Genomic DNA, 16388 nt, shown 5'->3' on the forward strand with positions numbered 1-16388 from the left:
GAAAAACCCTTGAGTGAGTAGGTGTGTCCAAACTTTTGACTGGTACTGTATATATTTTTTATAAAAGTAGTGCACTGGGCCTTTACTAGTCCTGTATTAGTGGACCGATATAGCCATCTGCACCCCCCCGTCGGCGAAAGAATCGCAGCACCCCCACCCACAAACATCTTCCCATGGCTATTGCTGTATAAGGTGCTTTTTATTCTCTCTCTCTCTCTCTCTCTCTCTCTCTCTCTCTCACTCTCTCTCTCTCTCTCTCTCAAATGCATACATTTTAGTTGCCATAGTCCACACCTTTCATATGCCTCTGCCTCACAACCACGAAGAACTATGGATGCTGCTGCTACCTTACTTTTCCCTTCCTTCCTAGCGGCTGGATGGATATACAGTTGAAGTAGGAAGTTTACATACACTTAGGTTGGAGTCATTAAAACTTGTTTTTCAACCACTCCACAAATTTCTTGTTAACAAACTATAGTTTTGGCAAGTCGGTTAGGACATCTACTTTGTGCATGACACAAGTAAGTTTTCCAACAATTGTTTACAGACAGATTATTTCACTTATAATTCACTGTATCACAATTCCAGTGGGTCAGAAGTTTACATACACTAAGTTGACTGTGCCTTTAAACAGCTTGGAAATTTCCAGAAAATGAGTTTCAATTGAAAATTCAAAATTTGAGTCAATTGGAGGTGTAGCTGTGGATGTATTTCAAGGCCTACCTTCAAACTCAGTGCCTCTTTGCTTGACATCATGGGAAAATCAAAAGAAATCAGCCAAGACCTCAGATTTTTTTTTTGTAGAACTCCACAAGTCTGGTTCATCCTTGGGACCAATTCCAAACACCTGAAGGTACCACGTTCATCTGTACAAACAATAGTTCACAAGTATAAACACCATGGGACCACGCAGCCATCATACCGCTCAGGAAGGAGACGCGTTCTGTCTCCTAGAGATTAACGTACTTTGGTGCGAAAAGTGCAAATGAATCCCAGAACAACAGCAAAGGACCTTGTGAAGATGCTGGAGGAAACAGGTACAAAAGTATCTATATCCACAGTAGAACAAGTCCTATATCGACATAACCTGAAAGGCCGCTCAGCAAGGAAGAAGCCACTGCTCCAAAACCACCATAAAAAAGCCAGACTACGGTTTGCAACTGCACATGGGGACAAATATCATACTTTTTGGAGCAATGTCCTCTGGTCTGATGAAACAAAAATAGAACTGTTTGGCCATAATGACCATCGTTATGTTTGGAGGAAAAATGGGGTTGCTTGCAAGCTGAAGAACACCATCCCAAGCGTGAAGCACGGGGGTGGCAGCATCATGCTGTGGGGGTACTTTGCTGCAGGAGGGACTGGTGCACTTCACAAAATAGATAGCATCATGAGGAAGGAAAATTATGTGGATATATTGAAGCAACATCTCAAGACATCAGTCAGGAAGTTAAAGCTTGGTCGCAAATGGGTCTTCCAAATGGACAATGACCCCAAGCATACTTCCAAAGTTGTGGCAAAATGGCTTAAGGACAACAAAGTCAAGGTATTGGAGTGGCCATCACAATGCCCTGACCTCAATCCTATAGAACGTTTGTGGGCAGAACTGAAAAAGCGTGTGCGAGCAAGGAAGCCTACAAACCTGACTCAGTTACACCATCTCTGTCAGGAGGAAAGGGCCAACATTCACCCAACTTATTGTGGGAAGCCTGTGGAAGGCTACCCGAAACGTTTGACCCAAGTTAAACAATTTAAAGATAATGCTACCAAATACTAATTGAGTGTATGTAAACTTCTGACCCACTGGGAATGTGATGAAATAAATAAAAGCTGAAATAAATAATTCTCTCTACTTTTATTCTGACATTTCACATTCTTAAAATAAAGTAGTGATCCTAACTGACCTAAAACAGGGAATTTTTACTAGGATTAAATGTCAGGAATTGTGAAAAACTGAGTTTAAATGAATTTGGCTAATGTGTATGTAAACCTCCGACTTCAACTGTATACTGTGATACCAGGCTCAGTTGGCATTTGTTTTTTGCCCTGTTTTTCTAGGACCTTATATTGTGTAAAACTCTTGAAGGATTACTAACCCAGGGAGAAGGTTAAAGTTGACTAAAGCACTGACCATATATAGGCTCTGATGGTATTCCATACCAGAATACCACACCCAGATCCACTTTATTTGGAGTGCATCACTCTCTCACCACCTAATCCACATTCTTAGGGGAGCCCCAATAAATGTTATCATGTCAGTGTATTGCTCCCTCTAATCTTATTGTCTTCAGAGATTAATTAAATGCAAAATTATTAATATTCATACTACAGCATGAAACGCTATTCAGACACAGTACGATAAATCCTGCTCCTACAACTTTGTCATTTCCATCTTTTTCTCAATGTGTGGGTTGGATCGAAAGAAAGATTTCATATCAACATGTTTGAAAATTTGATAATTAAACCAAGTTTTCTTTGTTGTTAGAAAGATAAAAATACATGTACATTAAAAGACGTGATTTCTTGTTTATAAAACTTCATCAGAATTAATAAAAAGCATTGCACCTATTGCAGTTTCCTCAATATTGAGCCCATGGGTTGTCATGGTAACACAGACTATTTATCTCTCTTTACCTCCCTCTCTTTCTCCATCCCATTGCTGATCTTTCTGCAATACATGGTGTCTTCCTACCTGGCATGTGTGAGGTGTAGTGTGTGTCATGTGTAGTGACATGGGTAGTTAATCATAAAAGCAGTATTATACTCTATAGTATATAATAGTATGTAATATCATGATAATTCCTATGATATTGTGTAACATGTTTGTCTACAAACCTTGGCAAACAAACCCTGAAATAGCAGTCTGTCAGTTTGTAAAGCACTAATCTCTGTTAACAATGCAGATGTCTGTCAAGACAAGAGACAATGTATCCCTCTGCTCTTCCAGGAATTGCACAATAAACTAAGCTAGACAAATGGACTTTTACATTTTCAAGGTTGTGAGAAGAGTTACGTCTATTGCCAGCATATGTAATCGCTCTTCAAGTGCACATAACTCTACAAGTGCACATTTAGATTTTAGTGTGAGTACACATCACGCTGTGTTTGGATATGTTTAGTAATGACATAGTTTCAGTGGTATTTCCTCCTGAGAGGCAGGTCATGTAGAGAGAGAGTAGAGAGTAGAGTATTACTTTATTAATCCCAACTTGGGAAATTGTTTTATCACAGCATGCATCATCAATGACCTACAATGACAGGACACGCAACAATGACCAACACATGATAAAAAGAAAAAACAAACATATTAAGACACATAAAGGCACATGCACCAACCATAGTTTTCTATCATACTCTGGGGGGAAACAGGCAACAACATTTTCCAATGTGAGTGAGTGTGATGCATTGTGATTCTATGAGGCGTTGTCTGACTCTGGTTGGCTTGTATCTTGTCTCTCGGCAGGACTTTTCCAGAGAGCTATAGCACAGAGTGGCACTGCGTTGTCCAGCTGGGCCGTCAGCTTCCAGCCTGCTAAGTACGCTCGCATGTTGGCCAAGAAGGTGGGCTGTAACCTGAAAGACACAGTGGACCTGGTGGAGTGTCTGCAGAAGAAGCACTACAAGGAGCTGGTGGACCAGGACATCCAGCCAGCCAGGTACCACATCGCCTTCGGGCCTGTCATAGACGGAGATGTGATCCCAGATGACCCCCAGATCCTCATGGAGCAGGGCGAGTTCCTCAACTATGACATCATGCTGGGCGTCAACCAGGGCGAGGGCCTGAAGTTCGTGGAGCTCATCGTAGACAATGACAACGGCGTCCAGGCCAATGATTTTGACTACGCCGTGTCCAGCTTCGTGGACGACCTGTACGGTTACCCGGAGGGAAAGGACATTCTGCGGGAGACCATAAAGTTCATGTACACGGACTGGGCTGATAAACACAACCCAGAGACCAGGAGGAAGACCCTACTAGCCCTGTTCACTGATCACCAGTGGGTGGCTCCAGCAGTGGCCACAGCAGACCTCCACTCCAGCTTTGGGTCGCCAACGTACTTCTACGCCTTCTACCACCACTGCCAGACAGAGCAGGTGCCCCCCTGGGCAGACGCAGCCCACGGTGATGAGATCCCCTATGTGTTTGGCCTGCCCATGATCGGTCCCACAGAACTGTTCCCCTGTAACTTCTCCAAGAACGACGTCATGCTCAGCGCTGTGGTGATGACCTACTGGACAAATTTTGCCAAAACTGGGTAAGTGCAGTACTGAGACCTATTTTAAGCTGTAATGTGTTTATGCATGCGTGCATGTGTGTGTGTGTGTGTGTGCGAGCAAGCTTGTGTGTGTGTGTGTGTTACATTTTTGTCTAGTTAAATAATTGAATACCATTTTGTATTTAAAAAAAAAGTTTTTAAAGATTGGACAGCATAGGAAAAAAAATGAAATTTCTTTTTTGATTTGCCTTTAAGCATGTAGTCATGGAAGTAATTGTTTTTTGGAGCATAATGGGGGACAATGGCTTTTTCCCTCTGCAGCCAAAGAGCCCAAAGGGACCATCGGGATACTAATGATCTACATATATAACAGTAAATTGACATATAAAACAGGGCACCTATGAGATTTATGCCTCCACTTTGCATGGTTAAGCCAGCTCCATATGCCATTCCCAGACAATGGTGCTCGTTCTGCTGGAATGAGCCTCCATTCCTCATGCTGTGTAGTGGTGCTTTGCTCATACTAAGTTCCCTCTTTCCCTTGCAGTGACCCCAACCAGCCGGTCCCCCAGGATACCAAGTTCATCCACACCAAGCCTAACCGTTTCGAGGAGGTGGCGTGGACGCGCTACAATCAGAAAGACCAGCTGTACCTCCACATCGGCCTGAAACCCCGCATCAAGGAGCACTACCGGGCCAACAAGGTCAACCTGTGGCTGGAGCTGGTACCCCACCTCCACAGCCTGAACGAGGTCACCCAGATCATCTCCACCACCACCAAGGTCCCCCCACCGGAGGTCACTCCCAGGACACCAAAGAAGATCCCTGTCAACACCAAGAGGCCTAACCCTACGCCATTCCCCACCGAGTCTCAGGACAGTCAGAATCAGCCCTTCCTGGTGGACCAGAGGGACTACTCCACTGAACTAAGCGTCACCATTGCTGTGGGTGCCTCGCTGCTCTTCCTCAACATCCTGGCCTTCGCCGCCCTCTACTACAAGAAGGACAAGCGGCGGCACGACGTCCACCGGCGTTGCAGCCCCCAGCGCAACACGACCAACGACCTGGCGCACACACAGGAGGAGGAGATCATGTCCCTGCAGATGAAGCACACAGACCTGGACCATGAGTGCGACGCCATGCACCCACACGAGGTAGTTCTGAGAACTGCCTGCCCGCCAGACTACACGCTAGCCATGCGCCGCTCCCCCGACGACATCCCCCTCATGACCCCCAATACCATCACCATGATCCCCAACACCATGCAGGGCCTCCAATCCTTGCACAACTTCAACACCTTCCCCAGTAGTGGACAGAACAACACCCTGCCTCACACCCTGCCCCACCCACACTCACACTCCACCACCAGGGTATAGCCGGAAGGACGGACGCTGACACACACAGCACATGCCAGAGCTCACACCCATGTGGAATAACCTCTACTCCTGTGAATATATGAAGGAAATTGGGATTTTGCTGGGACGGGAGAATAATTTCATTTTATATAAAAGAAGAAATGAGAAGAAAGTAAAAAAATATTTGAAATGAAAAAATAAACGAGGATAATTGTATTTCTGGTATTGAAACAGAACAAGGTAAACTTCTCCAGCTACAGATATCAACTTTGGAATTTTATAAACGATTGCTTGATCCTGTTATCTTGGAAAAGAGAAAAAACCTCAGTGGAGTCTCAAAGGAGTAGCGGACCGCTTTGTAAATTAAAGAAAACACATTGTTTTCCTGAGGCATCAAACTGTAGAGTACTCTTTCTGGAGTCAAGGGGAGATGCCGCTCAACCAATTTAGGCATGTGTTACTCTACAAGTAGAGGCAATGTAAGATATGATAAAAACAATCTAGAGAGGGGAAAAACTCTTAAAGATTATGCACAATGTAGACATTTTCAAAATGTCTTGAATTCTTTTCAGCAATTTATTTTTGGGGAACAGTTTTATTGTATAGAACCTTTTTACATATCTAGATATGTACACAAAGCACCAATGCTGTTTAAGTCGTTCTTGGGCGTCAATACCGCAAATCTGCCAGCAGAACAAAAACGGAGGGATCCACTGGCTTTCTGGCAGATACAGCTTCATCACACAAGTGCTGTCTATACCGAGAGCTGGAGGACAAAGAACACTGGAGATTTTTAGCACGAAGCGCATGACAATTTATCTGCTTGATGGCTGTTCTGCTGATTAAGTCATAATTAAGAAAAAATGTCAGCCCCGTTGGATTAGTTTGAAGGAACACTTCCGGTTGGCTTACAAACCCACAAACCCTCATGGGTTAAGGTCATGGGTCATAATTGGGGACAGCAGGGGAGGGTGGGCTTATGGTAACTACAGTACATACACAATAGCTTGAGTGAACATGGGTATAAGGACTAGTTTTGTACAATGTGTGTTGGTACAACTTTTTGATAGTGGTGAATCACTCGCTGTTTGGGATCCCAATGGAGGGACGTTTCATTGTACCCTTTTGATCAATGTTATTTGCTATTACATATTGGGTTTCTTATCACTGCTCTTGACTAGTTCAAGGAAACTTTAACGTAGAAAAGTAATTACCTGCACTGTTTATTGTTTTTGTTTTCCGTATGAATGATTCCTAAACACAAAGAGGGCCCAGGGCTATGAAGAAGGGAAAGTGAAGGCTAGGGAATAGTAGAACCTTTTGGCTGCATACATTTTCTTTCCTTCTATTATCCTTTCATAGAGTATGTTCCGTAGCGCTGTTTAAAGATTAATGCGTATAAATTTGTAATTGAAGCGAGGAGGCCCTCCGCTGACATGTTGGATGTGCCTGCAACCCAACAGCATTTGGAGGAAAGGCGGGGTGGAGAGAGAGAGAGAGAGCAGGGGCTCCAGGAACTCCCATGGTACACCTCTCCCAGGGAGGAAACGGTGATCAGGCAGATTCACTGCAATAGAACCGCTTAGAACCGTCTAGCCAGCACCCTTGTCTCTCACAGAGTAATTTCCATTTGCTTCTGTTCTGTTCTTTTTTTATTTTCTACTGAAGATGCTGTACTGTATTGTCTCAGATTTTCTGGACTTTTAGTTGTTGTTGTTCCGTAGCATGGTTTATTCATGAACACACGCCTTGGTGTCACATTGTACAAGCCTGTCAGCGTGTTACCATGACTGTCCCGCTAACCCCTAGGCAGCCCATAGTGAATGTTCCTGCCCTCACAATGCCAGAGTGCAACTTCACTCTGCCAGCTAGCGCAGGCCAGGAGAGTAACAATGTGTCATACAAATACATACCAGAGTGAATAGCTTAAAGGAGGAAGCCGCTGATGGGGAAAATAGTTCTCTAAACAGTCAAAAGGCCAACTGTACTCAAGCAGAGAGTGAAGACGACACATACAGTAGTAAGAGACGACACATAAGTAAGACATAAAGTAGTAAGAAAAACATTTGTCCTCCCAATTTCCTGTCAATAAAGCCTGGACATAATGTGTCTGCTGAGAGGAGACAGTTGCTCTACAGTCATTCAAAGTAAGAACATACCCTGCCAAACAATGGGATGTAGACAAGGTATAGCTTTTCTGGGGGAGGTGAAGGAAAATTAAAGTCCACATGGCCCAAAACTAAAACGCAAGCAATTTCACCAGCCTGTATTGCAGTGGTGTGACCTCTAAACAAGGCTCCTCACTGGAGAAATGACACAGTGGGAGAAAACCGCCCAGCGAATTAAACATGTAATTGCACTACGGACAAATGATCAAGGAATTGGAGAACAACATTGGAGAGTTGGCAGGAGAGGCGAATGCTAAAGAAGCACTTACTCTAGCACGCATGATTTACATTTACATACATTTAAGTCATTTAGCAGACGCTCTTATCCAGAGCGACTTACAAATTGGTGCATTCACCCTATAGCCAGTGGTGAATGATTGGGGATTAAGAGGTGCAGGGAGAGAACTGTGTTCTGCTTCTGAATAACAGAAAACCTCTGACACAGAGCCAGTCCTCAACAGGATGTTCCCATCCCATGCTGGATGAAATTGCTCTTTGCTAAGAAGCTATTTTTGTTTTTTTTGTCCATTTTAATTGAAAACAATCACAGTAAGGTACTTAATTGTTACCCATAAATTATTTGATTTTGAGATAAAAATGGCTGCATTGGACCTTTAAAATTTTATGAGCCAGTGGTGAAGGAGAGCTTTAAGGGCTCTCCCTCCAGATTTGCATGCAGGACTTTCAGAAGGCGAGAGAAAGAAAAGGTATACCTGAAACTATAATGTGACGATGTGGCTCAGGCCTGACCTGTGTTACCCAGGCCTCGACAGAGGAGGGTCAAGCATTGTGAATGAATGTAATGCAAAGAGTGCCATTTCCTCAAAAAAAAATGCTACACAACATCTTTGAGATCTATGAAGATCTTTAAGATCTGTAAAAGGGTGATCGCTCTTTCAAAATGTCTGTGAAAAGGGCGCTATGTGAGTGGGTATGGCAGTTATATTGTAGATTTGTCACTTGTCTTTCTTTCTGGTTAAATAGTCATTACTTTTCTGGAGCACAATACATTATTTTAATAAGATTAATTAGCATTGCTGCAACTCTTTATTTACCCGTTATGTTTGGTCAATAGTCTGATTTGATGAACTTGTAGAGTAGACACACAGTTAAAGAATGCTTGACTGAACTGAACTTCAAGCAACCCTGTACTCACTCACTTGTCAGGTGGTCTGTCACACACTGTTGGGTTCCTTTGCTAGGGCTATATAGGACTTTGTGTTGATGTGTCCTAGACTTAAAACAGAATTTCAGAAATTTGACTCGCAGGTTTTGACCGTTTCAGTTGTTGTTTTTAAGTGACAGAGATGAAAGATAAGTAATTTAATGGATTTTTACTGCTGTGCTTTCTGTGGTCTGTTGGGGCTGTGTGTCATGGAGGTGTCAATGGTATATATTTCCTCTTATCTGTAAAAATCGCAAGCATATTTGGCATTTCCTTTCATGCTAATCAGAAATCAATCTAGACTTGGTGACATTTCTACTTGTTGGCAACGATTAAAAACCAATTATGTCACCGCCTGACTTCGACATTTGAGAGCAGGCAAGAGATTCGGCCTTGAGACTGAGGGGAATAAGCATAGAGCTGTTTACCGTGCGTGGTTTTGACCAAAGAGCAGCTGAAATCCTGTTTGATAAGGGTTCGCAATTTCCCATTATGGAGTATTTCACAACATCAAACACTTTTTCCTCTGATAACCAGTCTTTCATTTACATGCACTGTTTGATCTATCTACTTTCTTATCCCTGGGCCATTTCTTGCAAGCCTTTTATAACATTAGATAATTGCTATGTACTTAAGCAATGTTTTATAAAACCGTTGCATAACTTTGTTCTACCTAGCAGCATATTTTGTGAAATAGATTGAATATCCTGTCAAAAGTGCAAAGCAATATGCTCTGAGAGTTGGCAAAACAAGACAGAAGAGTTGACCTATACTAATCCAGATTTGAATGACTGTGGGGGGCTAACTAGCATCATATTTAAGTTTGAATTGTTGGTTACAAATGGATGTTCAACAGCAAATCAGCTACACCTCGATCATGTCACCCCCCTTTTTCGAGTACAAGGGAGTCACTACAAATAAACATACACTTCTATGTGAGCCTGTGCAACTGACTCTGCAAATAGACAATGTACTTTGCATTATTTGTGGTTTGATTTCTTTGGAACCTTCAAAATAAAGTTAATAGCCTCCTCCAACCCAACCCATTTTATCTGTAACGGTAAGGCTTCTGTTTGCCTTCAGTGACTTAAGTTTGTGTGTGGACATCCATGGCTTTCATGAGCATTTTCAATATCATTAATAAATATTATCTTATTTTTTAACTTGCTCAGACTATTGTCCTCCTGTGTTCTGATGTAACCACCTTATACAGTGCCTTGCAAAAGTATTCATCCCCCTTGGCGTTTTTCCTATTTTGTTGCATTACAACCTGTAATTTAAATTGATTTTTTATTTGGATTTCATGTAATGGACATACACAAAATAGTCCAAATTGGTGAAGTGAAATGAAAAAATAACTTGTTTAAAAAATGTTTTTTAAATAAAGAACGGAAATGTGGTGCGTGCATATGTATACACCCCCTTTACTATGAAGCCCCTAAATAAGATCTGGTGCAACCAATTACCTTCAGAAGTCACATAATTAGTTAAATAAAGTCCACCTGTGTGCAATCTAAGTGTCACATGATCTCAGTATATATACACTTGTTCTCAAAGCACCAGAGTCTGCAACACCACTAAGCAAGGGATACCACCAAGCAAGCGGCACCATGTAAGACCAAGGAGCTCTCCAAACAGGTCAGGGACAAAGTTGTGGAGAAGGACAGATCAGGGTTGGGTTATAAAAAAATATCAGAAACTTTCAACATCCCACGGAGCACCATTAAATCCATTATAAAAAAAATTGAAATAATATGGCACCACAACAACCCTGCCAAGAGAGGGCTGCCCACCAAAACTCACGGACCAGGCAAGGAGGGCATTAATCAGAGGCAACAAAGAGACCAAAGATAACCCTGAGGGACCTGCGAAGCTCCACAGCGGAGATTGGAGTATTGGTCCATAGGACCACTTTAAGCCGTACACTCCACAGAGCTGGGCTTTACGGAAGAGTGGCCAGAAGAAAGCCATTGCTTAAAGAAATAAATAAGCAAACACGTTTGGTGTTCGCCAAAAGGCATGTGGGAGACTCCCCAAACATATGGAAGAAGGTGCTCTGGTCAGATGAGACTAAAATTGAGCTTTTGGCCATCAAGGAAAACGCTATGTCTGACGCAAACCCAACACCTCTCATCACCCCGAGAACACCATCCCCACAGTGAAGCATGGTGGTGGCAGCATCATGCTGTGGGGATGTTTTTCATCAGCAGGGACTGGGAAACTGGTCAGAATTGAAGGAATGATGGATGGCGTTAAATACAGGGAAATTATGAATAGTTATGCACGCTCAAGTTTCCTTTTTTATTGTCTTATTTCTTGTTTGTTTCACAATAAAAAATATATTTTGCATTTTCAAAGAGGTAGGCATATTGTGTAAATCAAATGATAGGAAGCGGCACAGGTCCTAATCCAGACACTTGACATCTCCCGTCTGAATTACTGCAACTCGCTGTTGGCTGGGCTCCCTGCCTGTGCCATTAAACCCCTACAACTCATCCAGAACGCCGCAGCCCGTCTGGTGTTCAACCTTCCAAAGTTCTCTCACGTCACCCCGCTCTTCCGCACACTCCACTGGCTTCCAGTTGAAGCTCGCATCTGCTACAAGACCATGGTGCTTGCCTACGGAGCTGTGAGGGGAACGGCACCTCCGTACCTTCAGGCTCTGATCAGTCCCTACACCCAAACGAGGGCATTGCGTTCATCCACCTCTGGCCTGCTGGCCCCCCTACCTCTGCGGAAGCACAGTTCCCGCTCAGCCCAGTCAGAACTGTTCGCTGCTCTGGCACCCCAATGGTGGAACAAGCTCCCTCACGACGCCAGGACAGCGGAGTCACTCACCACCTTCCGGAGACACTTGAAACCCCACGTCTTTAATGAATACCTGGGATAGGATAAAGTGATCCTTCTACCCCCTCTTCCCCCCCCCCCCCAAAAAAAAATAAGTAAAGTGGTTGTCCCACTGGCTATCATAAGGTGAATGCACCAATTTGTAAGTCGCTCTGGATAAGAGTGTCTGCTAAATGACGAAAATGTAAATGTAAAATGATACAAATCCCCAAAACATCAATTTTAAGGCAACAAAATAGGAAAAAGGGGGGTGAATACTTTCACAAGCCACTGTTCATTATTCCAACACAGCAACTCTGACTTGTGCTGAAGAGTCCTTCTATTTTTAACTTGGGTAACCTTACACAGAAAAAGTTGAGGTCAAATATTACTAGGGCTGGGCGATATGGCCAAATTATCATATCAGAACATTTTTCTCATTTTTGGCAGTATGACGATATTTTAAGTTCTAAATATGTGTTATGAGTAGTGCTTGACCCTAGGATGGAAATATATACACAACCGTTCGGGTCACTTAGAAATGTCCTTGTTTTAGAAAAGAAAAGCAATTTTTTTGTCCATTAAAATAACATTAAATTGATCAGAAATACAGTGTAGACATTGTTAATGTTGTAATTGGCTATTGTAGCTGGAAACGGCTGATTTGTAATGGAATATCTACATAGGCTTACAGAGGCCCATTATCAGCAACCATCGGTCCTGTGTTCCAATGGCACGTTGTGTTTGCTAATCCAAGTTTATCAATTTAAAAGGCTAATTGATCATTAGAAAAACCTTTTGCAATTATGTTAGCACAGCTGAATGTTGTGCTGATTAAAGAAGCAATAAAACTGGCCTTCTTGAGAATAGTTGAGTATCTGGAGCATCAGCAATTGTGGGTTCGATTACAGGTTCAAATTGGCCAGAAACAAATAACTTTCTTCTGATACTCGTCAGTCTATTCTTGTTCTGATAAATGAAGGCTATTCCATGCGAGAAATTGCCAAGAAACTGAAGATCTTGTACAACGCTGTGTACTACTCCCTTCACAGAACAGTGCAAACTGGCTCTAACCAGAATAGAAAGAGAAGTGGGAGGCCCCGGTGCACAACTGAGCAAGAGGACAAATACATTAGAGTGTCTAGTTTGAGAAACAGACGCCTCACAGGTCCTCAACTGGCAGCTTCATTAAATAGTACCTGCAAAACACCAGTCTCAATGTCCAGAGTGAAGAGGCGACTCCGGGATGCTGACCTTCTAGGCAGAGTTGCAAAGAAAAAGCCATATCTCAGACTGGCCAATAAAAAGAAAAGATTAAAGATGGGCAGTCTGAGATATGGCTTTTTCTTTGCAACTCTGCCTAGAAGGTCAACATCCCGGAGTCGCCTCTTCACTGTAAATAAATGTTACCTTTTTGTTTTACTTTTAGCTATAGACTACTCTAGTTCCCGCGTCCTTATCCCACATCCTCCCCCTCAACAAGCAAAGCACCGTATATCAAATTAAACATCACAGATGGCCTACATATATTTAGAATGGACATTTATTTTAATAGTTAGTCCACTTTGCTTGTTTGTAATCAAATCAAATCAAATCAAATTTTATTGGCCACATGCGCCGAATACAACAGGTGCAGACATTACAGTGAAATGCTTACTTACAGCCCTTAATCAACAGTGCATTTATTTTTAACAAAAAAGTAACAATAAAACAACAACAAAAAAAGTGTTGAGAAAAAATGAGCAGAAGTAAAATAAAATAACAGTAAGGAGGCTATATACACAGGGCCATGATTAGCTGTTCAGGAGTCTTATGGCTTGGGGGTAGAAGCTGTTGAGAAGTATTTTGGACCTAGACTTGGCACTCCGGTACCGCTTGCCGTGCGGTAGCAGAGAGAACAGTCTATGACTAGGGTGGCTGGAGTCTTTGACAATTTTGAGGGTTTTCCTCTGACACCGCCTGGTATAGAGGTCCTGGATGGCAGGAAGCTTGGCCCCAGTGATGTACTGGGCCGTACGCACTACCCTCTGTAGTGCCTTGCGATCGGAGGCCAAGCAGTTGCCATACCAGGCGGTGATGCAACCAGTCAGGATGCTCTCGATGGTGCAGCTGTATAATTTTTTGAGTATCTGAGGACCCCTGCCAAATCTTTTCAGTCTCCTGAGGTGGAATAGGCTTTGTCGTGCCCTCTTCACGACTGTCTTGGTGTGTTTGGACCATGATAGTTCGTTGGTGATGTGGACACCAAGGAACTTGAAGCTCTCAACCTGTTCCACTACAGCCCCATCGATGAGAATGGGGGCGTGCTCAGTCCTCTTTTTTTTTCCTGTAGTCCACAATCATCTCCTTTGTCTTGGTCACGTTGAGGGAGAGGTTGTTGTCCTGGCACCACACGGGCAGGTCTCTGACCTCCTCCCTATAGGCTGTCTCATCGTTGTCGGTGATCAGGCCTACCACTGTTGTGTCGTCGGCAAACTTAATGATGGTGTTGGAGTCGTGCCTGGCCATGCAGTCATGGGTGAACAGGGAGTACAGGAGGGGACTGAGCACGCACCCCTGAGGGGCCCCCGTGTTGAGGATCAGTGTGGCAGATGTGTTGTTACCTACCCTTACCACTTGGGGGCGGCCCGTCAGGAAGTCCAGGATCCAGTTGCAGAGGGAGGTGTTTAGTCCCAGGATCCTTAGCTTAGTGATGAGCTTTGAGGACACTATGGTGTTGAATGCTGAGCTGTAGTCAATGAATAGCATTCTCACATAGGTGTTCCTCTTGTCCAGGTGGGAAAGGGCAGTGTGGAGTGCAATAGAGATTGCATCATCTGTGGATCTGTTGGGGCGGTATGCAAATTGGAGTGGGTCTAGGGTTTCTGGGATAATGCTGTTGATGTGAGCCATGACCAGCCTTTCAAAGCACTTCATGGCTACAGACGTCAGTGCTACGGGTCGGTAGTCATTTAGGCAGGTTATCTTAGAGTCCTTGGGCACGGGGACTATGGTGGTCTGCTTGAAACATGTTGGTATTACAGACTCAGTCAGGGACATGTTGAAAATGTCAGTGAAGACACTTGCCAGTTGGTCAGCACATGCTCGGAGTACACGTCCTGGTAATCCGTCTGGCCCTGCGGCCTTGTGAATGTTGACCTGCTTAAAAGTCTTATTCACATCGGCTACGGAGAGCGTGATCACATAGTCATCCGGAACAGCTGGTGCTCTCATGCATGCTTCAGTGTTGCTTGCCTCGAAGCGAGCATAGAAGTGGTTTAGCTCGTCTGGAAGTCTTGTGTCACTGGGCAGCTCGCGGCTGTGCTTCCCTTTGTAGTCTGTAATAGTTTTCAAGCCCTGCCACATCCGACGAGCGTCAGAGCCAGTGTAGTACGATTCAATCTTAGTCCTGTACTGACTATTTGCCTGTTTGATGGTTCGTCGGAGGGCATAGCGGGATTTCTTATAAGCGTCCGGGTTAGAGTCCCGCTCCTTGAAAGCGGCAGCTCTACCCTTTAGCTCAGTGCGGATGTTTCCTGTAATCCATGGCTTCTGGTTGGGGTATGTACGTACGGTCACTGTGGAGACGACATCATCGATGCACTTATTGATGAAGCCAGTGACTGATGTGGTGTACTCCTCAATGCTATCTGAAGAATCCCGGAACATGTTCCAGTCTGTGCTAGCAAAACAGTCCTGTAGCTTAGCATCTGTGTCATCTGACCACTTTTTTATTAACCGAGTCACTGGTGCTTCCTGCTTTAGTTTTTGCTTATAAGCAGGAATCAGGAGGATAGAGTTATGGTCAGATTTTCCAAATGGAGGGCGAGGGAGAGCTTTGTATGCGTCTCTCTGTGTGTGGAGTAAAGATGGTCTAGAGTTTTTTTTCCTCTGGTTGCACATTTAACATGCTGGTAGAAATTAGGTAGAACGGATTTAAGTTTCCCTGCATTAAAGTCCCCGGCCACTAGCAGCGCTGCATCTGGATGAGCGTTTTCCTGTTGATTTATGGCCTTATACAGCTCATTCAGTGCAATCTTAATGCCAGCATTGGTTTGTGGTGGTAAATAGACAGCTATGAAAAATATAGATGAAAACTCTCTTGGTAAATAGTGTGGTCTACAGCTTATCATAAGATACTCTACCTCAGGCGAGCAAAACCTCGAGACTTCCTTAGTATTTGATTTTGTGCACCAGCTGTTGTTCACAAATTTACACAGACCGCCACCCCTTGTCTTACCGGAGTCAGTCGTTCTATCCTGCCGATGTAGCGTATAGCCCGCTAGCTGTATGTTGTCCATGTCGTCGTTCAGCCACGACTCGTGAAACATAAGATATTACAGTTTTTAATGTCCCGTTGGTAGGATAACCGTAATCTTAGGTCATCCAATTTGTTCTCCAATGATTGAAGATTGGCTAATAGGATTGATGGGAGCGGCAGTTTACTCGCTCGCCGTCGGATCCTTACAAGGCACCCCGACCTACGTCCACGATATCTCCGTCTCTTCCTCATGCGAATTACGGGGATTTGGGCCTTGTCGGGTGTCTGTAGGATATCCTTCGCGGCCGCCTCGTTGAAGAAAAAATCTTCGTCCAATACGAGGTGAGTAATCGCTGTCCTGATATCCAGAAGCTCTTTTTGGCCATAAGAGACGATGGCAGAAACATTATGTACAAAATA

At 43.8% G+C, this 16388-nt stretch overlaps 1 protein-coding gene across 3 annotated transcripts in view; it reads left to right on the forward strand.

Annotated features, from left to right (window-relative positions):
- LOC121540224 (neuroligin-1-like) overlaps positions 1-10069 on the forward strand; it is a 325848-nt gene extending 315779 nt beyond the window's left edge. For all 3 annotated transcript variants that reach the window (XM_041848913.2, XM_041848912.2, XM_041848914.2), the window contains 2 exons: positions 3464-4253; positions 4762-10069. In XM_041848913.2, the coding sequence (XP_041704847.1) occupies positions 3464-4253; positions 4762-5590 (1619 nt within the window). In that variant the 3' untranslated portion in view covers positions 5591-10069. The remainder of the gene's footprint in view (positions 1-3463; positions 4254-4761) is intronic.
- Positions 10070-16388: the final 6319 nt, after the last annotated feature.

The sequence above is a fragment of the Coregonus clupeaformis genome, chromosome 26 (assembly GCF_020615455.1).
Source record: "Coregonus clupeaformis isolate EN_2021a chromosome 26, ASM2061545v1, whole genome shotgun sequence".
Taxonomy (NCBI): Eukaryota; Metazoa; Chordata; class Actinopteri; order Salmoniformes; family Salmonidae; genus Coregonus; species Coregonus clupeaformis.